This window comes from Ornithorhynchus anatinus, chromosome 13 (assembly GCF_004115215.2).
Source record: "Ornithorhynchus anatinus isolate Pmale09 chromosome 13, mOrnAna1.pri.v4, whole genome shotgun sequence".
Taxonomy (NCBI): domain Eukaryota; kingdom Metazoa; phylum Chordata; class Mammalia; order Monotremata; family Ornithorhynchidae; genus Ornithorhynchus; species Ornithorhynchus anatinus.
In genome coordinates this window covers 488,907-499,550 of record NC_041740.1, presented here as the reverse complement: position 1 = coordinate 499,550, position 10,644 = coordinate 488,907, and the positions used below count along the sequence as shown (strand labels likewise).

Below are 10,644 nucleotides of genomic sequence, written 5' to 3'. Positions count from 1 at the left end.
TTCCCTGTCCCGAGGGACTGCCCACGCCTACACATGCAACCTCTCGCTCCAGGTCAGGTATTCACATCTGTGTATTTATACACCCACCCATATGCAACGGAAGTTTTAATAATTAAGGTATTTGGTAGGTGCTTTCTAAATGCCAAACACTGTTCTAAACCCTGGAGTAAATTCAAGTTAATCAGGTTGGACACAGTTCCTGTCCCACATGGGGCTCACACTTTTAATCCACATTTTACAGACGAAGTAACCGAGGCCCAGAGAAGTGAAGTGATTTGCCTAAGGTCCCACAGCAGACAAGTTGGCAGAGCCGGAATTAGAACCCACATCCTCTGACTCCCAAGCCCGGGCTCCTTCCACTGAGTCACGCCGCTTCCATTCATTCATTCAATCTTATTTATTGAGCGTTTGCTCTGTGCAAAGCTAAGGGCTTGGGAGAGTACTGTAAACAGACACATTCCCTGCCCACAACAAGCTTAAGTCTAGTGCAATTTTACACATCTTAAGACCTGTGGTAAAGCAGTGGTTCCAGAGGTAGAATCGGGGAGATCCTCCTTCTTCTTATGGTATTTGTTAGGGGCTTATTTTGGGCTAGGTACTGTACTAAACGCTGGGGCAGATACAAGCTAATCAGGTTGGACACAGTCTATGTCCCACACGGGGCTCACAGTGTTAAGTCCCATGTGTCAGATGAGGTGACTGAGGCACAGAGAAATGAAGTAGCTTGCCCAAGGTCACCCAGCAGGCAAGCAAGTGGGGGAGGCAGGATTAGAACACAACTCCTTCTGGCCCCCAGGCCCGTGCTCTATCCACTAGGTCATGCTGATCTCTGGTCCAACAGCCATGCAGGGTCAGTGGGAGGAGGAGACAGGAGAGTTAGGGGTGTTGGATGATCAGTATTGGGTCACTGGGGGAGAGTTAGAGATGGAGAAGAAAGAGTCAGGGATGATTGGAAGAAGTCAGTGGAGCCCACTTAGAATATGAAAGACAAATATTTTCCTTTATGTCCCCCAACAGCTTGAGTAATCACTGACTGATTATCGATTGCTTATTGATTTTTCGCCCCACCCTCAACCCACAACACTTGTGTACATATATTTAAATTACATATCATAAATTATGTATTTGTATTAATGTCTGTCTCCCCCCTCTAGACCGTAAGCTTGTGGTGGGTAGGGAACGTGTCTGCCAACTCTGTTGTATCTTACTCTCCCAAGTGCTTAGTACAATGCACTGCACATAATAAGCCCTTGGCAAATGCTATTGACTGATTGATTAATTGACTGTAGCGTCAATCAATAGCCATGCAAACTCCACCACCTTTACGGAGGTCATGGAGCTGTATATTCCAAGCGCTTAGTACAGTGCTCTGCACATAGTAAGCGCTCAATCAATTACTATTGAATGAATTCGGGCCACTAGAGGGCACATCAGACCGTGGGCTGATTCCACGCAGCCCAGTCCAACCCCACAGGGGAGGTGGGTGTTCGGACCCCAGGGACAGAACCTGTGGGATTCCGTCGTGAGGATTTAATACTAATGATGGTATTTGTTAAGCGCCTACTTTGTGCCAAGCACTGTTCTAAGCGCTGGGGGAGATACAAGGTCACCAGGTTGTCTCCCTTGGGGCTCACTGGCTTCATCCCCATTTCACAGATGAGGTAACTGAGGCACAGAGAAGTTAAGTGACTTGCCCAAAGTCACACAGCTGATAAGTGGCGGCGACGGGATTAGAACCCACGACCTCTGATTTCCAAGCCCGTGCTCTTTCCAGTAAGCCACGCTCCTTCTCACGATGTTTACACAGGCTCATTGACACATGCGCGCACAGATCGAGTGGAAATAACAGGGGACTGAGAGTCAGAAGACCTGAATTCTAATTCCTGCTCTGCCATTTGTCTGCTGCGAGACCCTGGGCAAGTCACTTCACTTCCTCTGTGCTTCAGTTTCCTCATCTGTGAAATGGGGGTCAAGACCTGTTCTCCCTCTGAGACAGTGAGCCCGTTGTGGAACAAGGATTTGTTTCCGACCTGATTATGCTGAATCTCCCCTAGCGCTTAGAATAGCGTTCGGCACATGGTAAATGCTTAATGAATCCACGATGGTCAACCCGTGGCATTTATTGAGCACTGACTGTGTTTAAAGCACTGTACTAAGCTCTTGGTAGAGTGCAATACAACAGAGTTGGTAGGCCCTTCCCCTGCCCACAAAGAGTTTAGAGTCTAGAGGGGGAGACTGGCATAAGTCCTTCGATACAATTATTAGTGCCAGCAGAACTGGCAGTACCAGGGTCAGCACGGCAACGGACTCGGGGAAAGGTCTGGATTCGATCGGGGACACACCACCAGGGGGAGCCTGCTGGCTGCAGCTGGCCGGATCAGGGGCAGACTGGAGTTTCTCCCCCGGGGATAGTCCGGACCCATCGAGTTGGCAGTGAAGCTCCTGAGGTCATCTAGTTTGGCCCCTTCCGGGCAGAGGAGGGCCAAAGGCTGGGACGGCTGGAGCGAGAGTCAACCCTAGACCCCTTGATTTATAATAATAATCCTCTCCCTACCCTCACCCCTCCCTCTTCGGCTCTGACTTTTCTCCACGGCCCACGCGGAAGAAGTGACGAGGGTAGGAGGAGAAGAAAACTCCGCCCCCGCTCCACCCCGCTCCCCCTCCGGCCGCCCCAAGATGATAATAATCACGGTATTTGTTAAGCGCTTACTGTGTGCCAAGCGCTTTTCTAAGCACTGGGGTAGCTACAAGGTAATCGGACTGTCCCACGTGGGGCTCATCGACTTAATAATAATAATAACGGTGGTATTTGTTAAGGGCTTACTATGTGCAAAGCACTGTTCTACGCGCTGGGGGGGATACAAGGTGATGAGACTGCCCCGCGTGGGGCTCACGGTTTGAATCCCCATTTTACAGATGAGGGAGCTGAGGCCCAGAGAAGTGAAGGGACTTGCCCCAAGTCACACAGCCGATAAGTGGCGTTGACGGGATTAGAACCCACGACCTCTGACTCCCCAGCCCGGGCTCTTTCGTTCCCACGAACGCTCCACGGGGGGTTTTCCCGATGACGTGGAGCTCGCCCATCCCCCGCGCGGGCTGCACATCGGGGCCGGCGAGGCAGGGCCGAGGCGGGCCGGGACAGGCCCGGCCAGGACAGGCCCGGAGAGGTGCGGGAGGCGGCCCCGGGCCCGGCCCCGGGTCCGGCCCAAAGGCGTGGTGAAGGCGGGGCCAGGGTCGTGCTCGCTGCCGGGAAGGGGAAGGGGAAACGGGGAGGGGGCGGAGCGGCGAGACGGGGAAGTGGCCGGAGCCGTCGCCGAGGGAGCCGTCGCCGAGGTAGCCGCGGGCCATGGCCAGCGCCGCCCCTGGCCCGTCCCCTGGACTGTCCCCCGGGTCGCCCCCCGGACCGTCCCTGGCCCTGGACCGCGTCCCCCTGGTGGCCCTGAACTTCAAGGTGCGGACGCGGCTGTCCCTCTACCTGAACCCGCAGACCCCGGTGGCCGCCGACTGGACGGCGCTGGCCGAGGAGCTGGACTACGAGTACCTGCAGATCCGACACTTCCAGGCGCAGCCCGACCCCACCGGCTGCCTGCTGGAAGACTGGGGGCGCCACGGACGACAGGCCACCGTGGGACGCTTCCTGGCCCTACTGGCCAAACTGCAGCGGGACGATGTCCTCTCCGACCTGGGCCCCAGCATCGGTGAGAGACACTTCCCCCCGCCCCAGGCCCCCCACCCCCCCGGCCAAGGCCAATCGGCCCCCGGCACCTCCAAGAAGCCCTCCCCGACGAGCAGCGAGGCCTCGTGGGTAGAACGCGGCCCAGGGGGTCCGATGGACCTGGGCTCTAATCCCGGCCGCTCGTCTGTTGGGTGACCTGCGACAAGTCGTTTCACTTCTCGTGGCCTCAGTTACTTCATCTGTAAAACGAGAATTGAGACTGTGAGCCCCATGTGGGACGGGAACTGCTTCCAACCCGATTTGCTTGTATCTACCCCAAACACCTGGTACAGTGCCTAGCCTATAGTAAGTACTTTAAAACCACAATTATTATTATTATTACTACTTATCCCAGCTCCCAAGGGGTCTCGGCATGGCACCTCCCTCACCGTGCCCCTGGTGGATCTGATGTGTTCTCATATTTGGGGTCTGTGTGTGTGTGTGTGTGTGTGTGTGTGTGTGTACATGCACATTCGCTACTGTCTCCCCATCAGACTGGCAGCCCCCGAGGACAGGGACCATGTCTCCTCCTCTGTATGCCCTACCCCTGGCCCCCAGCATAGTTTGGGTGTGTGTAGGTGTGCATGTCTGTGTCTAGTCTCCCCATCAGAATGGCAGCCCCTCAAGGGCAGGGTCTGTGTCTCCCTCTGGCCCATTCCCCAGCTCAGGGCTCTGCCCTGGGCAGACTGGCTCTGCCCATATCCCAACGCAGAGAAGATGGGATGGCTGGCATGGACCTACATCGAGTCACTGGGATGGATGAGATGACCTCCTGAGTGCTCTTCCATTGGGGAGCGTCAGTACATATTTGTGCTCTTCCACTGTGAAGTTCATTACAAATTTGTCCAAGACTCCCAGGTTGCGGGGCATCGTGGAGTAAATTGTCCAGTCAGATCTTTCCTGAGGGGGCGTCCTCGCCCACCATGGATAGTTTTCTCGGTTCTAGGTTCAGGATCCACTGCACTCCCGTCCCTGCCTTTGGGGCCCAGGGCTCCTTGGTCTCTCTGACTTGGTTGTGGCAGTGCCTCTGTGCTGAGGGTGGATGGGGCTGGGGGTGTGGCCCGCTGGATGGATACAGTCCTGACCTGGGGGACACCTGGTTTGTCAGGAGAGACAGGATAACAATAATAATAATAATAACAATAATAGTGGTATTTGTTAGGTGCTTACTATGTGCCAAGCATTGAACCGAACGCTGGGAGAGCTACAGGATAATGTGATCAAACACAGTCCCTGTCCCCCACGGGACTCACAGTTCAAGTAGGAGGGAGAATAGATAAAGAACCCCCATTTTACAGATGAAGAAACTGAAGCATAGAAGTGAAGCGACTTGCCCAAGGTCATACAGGAGACACGTGGCAGAGCCAGGATTAGAATTCTGGTCCTCCGACTCCCAGGCCCACGGTCTTTCCACTAGGCTATGCTGCATCTTCGTAATACCCCAGGCACTGTGGATTGAATGGCCCCTCCAGTTCAGGGGCCCATCTAGTTTCCAATTTATCTGAGCTTCAGCGAGTAGGCCTTTTGGAAACTCTGGCCAGATTTCTTCCAGATTCACCCAGGGACTTCCACCTACAGTCCTGGAGTCAGAAATTTCCAGTGTTTTCCCCACACCCAGGCTCCTTAGAGGCCTGTTCATGTTCTTGCCCCTTCTGGGGAAGAGGGGAGGCTCTAGACTGAAAGATAGTTGTGGGCAGAGAACAGGTCTACCAACTCTGTTACATGGTACTTCTCCAAGTGCTTAGTGAAGTGCTCTGTTCACAGTAAGTGCTCAATAAATGCCACTGATTGATTGTATGTGAATTCGGGCAACACCGAGTCCTGTTCAGTCCAAATCCCTTGCTCACAGCCCAAATCCCTAACTCTTCTACGTTCTCTCTCCAGTATGCACATAGACGCACACTCACACACTGCACATACACATGTTCTCACACACATACTCCACATATACATGTTCTCATCCACACATTCTCTCCCTCTCTCGGCCCCAGGGTCGACTCGCCAAGACTCCCTCAGCTCTAGGTTTGCTCTGCTACTGAGGGTCTCATTCTACTGCATATTCCTTCCCTGCCTTTTCCCAGTCAGTCAATCCACCAGTGGTATTTACTGTCTATTTTCTGTGTGCAGAGGGCTGTAACAAGCGCTTGAGAGAGTATGATACAGTTAGTAGATACGGCCTGTGCCCGGGAGAAGTTTGCAGCCAAGCAGGAGAGGCCGAGTCAGCAGTCGTTTACAGATCAGAGAAGAAGGACAAGGGGATGTGTGGATAAAGAAAGGGAAAGGACCTCCGAAGCCTCTCCCTTTTCGCAGTGTTTCTGGAACTGGTTGTAAGGACCCGATCTGACAGGAAGTGGGGCGCTGCTCAGGGGCTACCCCATGCCTGTCCAGCCCCGCCCACTGCTAGCCCTGCCTCCTTGTCAGTCCAGATTCCAGCTGGCTGAGAGCTGCTTTTATAAAATCTGGCCATGGCTTTCCCCTTCATGGCTCCTGGCCAGATTTTTCTCCACACAGGCTCTGCTCACCTCCTCCTTCCCTCCAATCTGGTTCCCCATTTTGGGTGGTGCTGGGTTTCCTGAGAACAGAAACCTTCACCCACCTGCTTCCCCTCATCCGCCCGCCCCTTCCTTGTCCCTTTCTGGGCCACAAGGAGAGGGAGCGAACTCTTAACACATCAGCTCCACTCAGATGTTTAGTCGTGGTACACACATGCCCGCACACATAGCACACCCATAGTAGACCCACATACACAGTCACACTCTCTTTCAAAAGCCTTCTTCTGCTGCTCAACTGACATGTGCCCAGCTGTTGATGATGATCATGGCATTTGTTAAGCACTTACTATGTGTCAAGCACTGGTCTAAGTGCTGAGGTAGATTCAATCTAATCAGGTTGGACAAAGTCCCTGTCCCACATGGCACTCACCGTCTTAATCACCATTTTACAGGTGAGATAACTGAGGCACAGAGAAGTGAAGTGACTTGCCCAAGATCACACAGCAGGCAAGTGGCAGAGCCAGGATTAGAAACAAGGTCTTTCTGAATCCCAGGCCCCTACTCTATCCACTAAGCCATACTCCGTCTGGAGCCGGGGTTGGGCAGCACATTTTCTGATCCAAAATCCTTGATCCGCTGAGATGGAGAATTTCGAGTAAATTCAGCTCCGTTGTCTGGGAGTCTCAGGCAAAGGCAGGTGGCTTGAATACACCCAGTCCTGCACCCTGGGGTCCCCTGTCTGGCAAGGGGAGGAACAGATAGGCACCCTCCCACCCTCGGGACAGACCAAGCCATGAAAGGAAGGAAGGGCAGGTCCTTTGATCAGGGCCAGATTGGACAGGATCAGGGTGAACCTTGGAGGACTTCCTGGAAGAGACCCATGATGCCCCTCAGTCAGGTCCCAGGGGTAGTGCAAGTCATGTCCCCTGGACTTGGAGCATCCCTAGGCCGAACGTTGGTGGGGCCCGAACACTTAGGTCCGGCTGCACTGACTCGGTATAGCGGACAGAGCCCAAGCTTGGGAGTCAGAGGGTCATGGGTTCTAATGCCAGCTCTGCCCCTTGTCTGATGTGTGACCTTGATCAAGTCATTTCACTTCTCTGGGCCTCAGTTACCTCATCTGTAAAATGGGGATTGAGACTGTGTGCCCCATGTGGGACAGGGACTGTGTCCAACCCAATTTGCTTGTTCCCACCCCAGTGCTTAGTAATGTTTAGTACAGTGCCTGGCACATAGTAAGTACTTAAATATCACAGTTGTTATTACTATTGAGCCCAAGGCAGCCATGTCCTGGGTGGGTGGGGAGGAGGGGAGAACAGGTATTAATAATAATAATAATAATAATGGTATTTGTTAAGTCCTTACTAAGTGCCAGGCACTGTACTGTGTAGGGGTGGATATTACTGACCACGGGGAGTCGCGCTGAGGTCCAGGGTGCAGCTCCTCAGACAGTGAAGACTTTGAGCTACCGGCCTGATGACCCCTCCTCTCCCGCTGTCCCCCTTGCCTCCTGGTCCCCTGGCTTGCAGAGGAAGACTGCCAGAAGTTTCTTCTGAAGCAGCAAGAAGAGGCCGAGAAGCCCGTGCAGGTCGCGGCCGTGGACAGCAGCGTCCCGAGGACGGCAGAGCTCTCAGGGATCACCACAAGGGATGACCCTCTGGGTGAGCCCCCAATCAATCAATCAATCAATCACTCAATCAGTCGGGCTTCCTCCCCATGTTTCTCCAGCCCCATGGTGGGTGGGCCACTCAGGGGTGAGCACCTCAGTGTCTCAGGCCATTTTCCCTCTCTGGGCTTGAGCTCCCCACTCCACCCCGGCCTGTGTGGGCTATGAATGCCGAGCAAGGCTGTGACAGGCCTGAGGTGGGGGCCAAGGGGTGATTCACACTCCAGGCCACCCTGGCTCTAGGTCTAGGATTAATCTTGAAGCAGCATGGCCTAGTGGATAGAGCATGGGCCTGGGAGCCAGAAGAACCTGACTTCTAATCCCAGCTCTGCACTTGTCAGCTGTGTGATCTTGGGCAAGTCACTTTACTTCTCTGGGCCTCAGTTAACCTATCTGTAAAATGGGGATTGACACTGTGAGCCCCATGTGGGACATGGACTATGTCCAACCTAATTACTTTGTATCTACCCCAGCACTTAAAATAGTGTCTGGCACATAATAAGTGCTTAACAGATACCATTAAAAAAAAAATATCTCCATATCCCTCTGTCCGTTTCAGAGCCTGGAGTGCAGGCAGATGAGTCTGACCTGCAGGACAGCTAGCATTCCTGCGGGCAGGGGTATGGACCTGATGACCTCCCCACATCCTCCAGAGCCTGACATTTCTGATTTCAAAATCAGTTCCTGCCCCAACTCAGGGTAGTTTGCAGTGTTTGACCCAACGTGTTGCCGCTGTCTTGGCTGCTGGGTGAGCACAGAGAGGGCCCGGGACCCCGTGGTCTCCACGCAGCAGGAACCCAGGAAATCCCCTTGACTGTCCACTGGCCGACCCCTGGCTTCCGGCTCCATTTCCAGGCCAGTTGCCGGAGCTCTTTGACGCCTTCATCTGCTACTGCCCGAGCGACATCCAGTTTGTGCACGAGATGATCCGGCAGCTGGAGCAGACCGAATTTGGGCTGAAGCTATGCGTGTCGGACCGCGATGTCCTCCCCGGCACCTGCGTCTGGTCCATCACCAGTGAGCTCATCGAGAAAAGGTGCGGCGGGGCTGGAGCTCTGGGTGCAAGTTATGCCTTGGCCCTGCGGGCAGGGATCTACTGCTGGACCAAGAGGGTTAACTATGTTGGGCCCTCCGGGAGGGACACAGGGAGGAGGAGACAAGGTCCCTCCTCCCACAGTGGAAGGGTTGCCACAGTGGGGCTGCCAGTCTGATGGGAGGCAACACACACACACATGCGCACACACACATACACACACACACATCTGGGATAGAGGGGGCCCTGTGTCACCTGGTGCCACCAGTGAGTCTTGGAGTGAGCTGTAGGCTGGGAGGGCTCCCAGAAGGAGGAGGCCTGGAGCTGGGGCCACGAGGGTAAGGACGGAGCAGGCGGGATAGGCAGTGACGCGGTGGCAGTTGGAGGGGGAAAGACACAAACTAGGACAGCGAGGGTTTGGGGCAATGGCCCCCACCACGGCCCGGCGTCTCAGCTGCCCTGTCCCCAGGTGCCGCCGGATGGTGGTGGTCATCTCGGACGACTACCTGCAGAGCAATGAGTGCGATTTCCAGACCAAGTTTGCGCTCAGCCTCTGTCCGGGTGAGTGTGTCCGCCAAGCCGGGTACGGGGAGCTGGGGAGGTGGGAGGCTCCGGGGGCGGGGTTGTGGGCAGACTGGAAAGCCCTTCTCCCCCTCCTTCTCCCTACCCTGACTCTGGCCACCTTGACCATGGAATGAGAGGGGGCAGACACCGGGAGGGGCCAGACCTGATGGGCTTCCCTGTCCTCTGTCCCAGCCGGCCGGTATCTGCTCGGTCCCTAATGCCTCTCCCGGTCATTGCAGGGGCTCGCCAGAAGCGGCTGATTCCGGTCAAGTACAAAGCCATGAAGAGAGATTTTCCCAGCATCCTCCGCTTCATCACCGTTTGCGACTACACAAACCCCTGCACCAAGGCCTGGTTTTGGCCTCGACTCGCCAAAGCTCTTGCCCTGCCGTGACAGGCCTTGAGGGGATCTCTACTCCACCTCTCCCCTCGTTGCCATATCTCCTCCTCAGTTCTGCCCCACAAACCCCTCTGAAGTTCTGGGCCGCTCTTGCTCCCAGCCTGTAGTCCCATTGTACACCTCCACCTGCCCTACTGGCCCCGTTCTGCCTGGCAGTTGCCCCTGCTTCCATCCGGTCACCTGTGGGCACTGCCCCCACCCCCAAAGGCCAGTAGGGAGATCCCTGGGTGGACAGGTGAGGGGATGGGGAAAGGAACGCTGAGGGAGCGAGTGGGAGATAGCTGGGGCAACAGATCTGTTTCTGGACTCCCAACTCCCCCTCTATTCGCTTGCTGGACAGCGGGAACCCCTGGGCCATCAGCGATCAGCCCCTGTGACCCCCATTTTTGACAGGGGAGCCAGCTGCTGCCTCTCAGTATAAGCTCCATCCCTCCATGGTCTTGACCTGCATTTTGGTTGAATTATGGAGATATTGCAAGTCGGTAAAAACCTCACTTGCCCAAAATAGCCAGATTAAAAACAAACATTTTTGTATTCTGGATTATCCCTATCATTTGTGTATGCAACCCCTCCTGTGGTCTGGAGCTCCTCTGCCTTCCACCCCCTGGACAAGGACATGGACAAGGCCGCAAAGGGTAAAACAATCTTATTTCCCGTGTCCCACCCCTCAAAAACCACGAGGGTTGAACAGGAGGGTGACACCTTGGGCCTGTTCCAGTGAAGCCATAGGGTATACCTGGTTTTGGGTGTGTGACCTAGGTCTGCTGCCCTATG

At 54.8% G+C, this 10,644-nt stretch overlaps 1 protein-coding gene across 1 annotated transcript; it reads left to right on the top strand.

Moving 5' to 3' along the window:
- The first annotated feature begins 3,278 nt into the window (after positions 1-3,278).
- On the top strand, positions 3,279-10,409 carry MYD88 (MYD88 innate immune signal transduction adaptor). Its single transcript, XM_001508301.5, has 5 exons — positions 3,279-3,698; positions 7,737-7,868; positions 8,729-8,909; positions 9,376-9,467; positions 9,710-10,409. Exons 1-5 carry the CDS (start codon positions 3,347-3,349, stop codon positions 9,862-9,864), a joined length of 912 nt encoding a protein of 303 aa, XP_001508351.3. The 5' UTR covers positions 3,279-3,346; the 3' UTR covers positions 9,865-10,409.
- Positions 10,410-10,644: the final 235 nt, after the last annotated feature.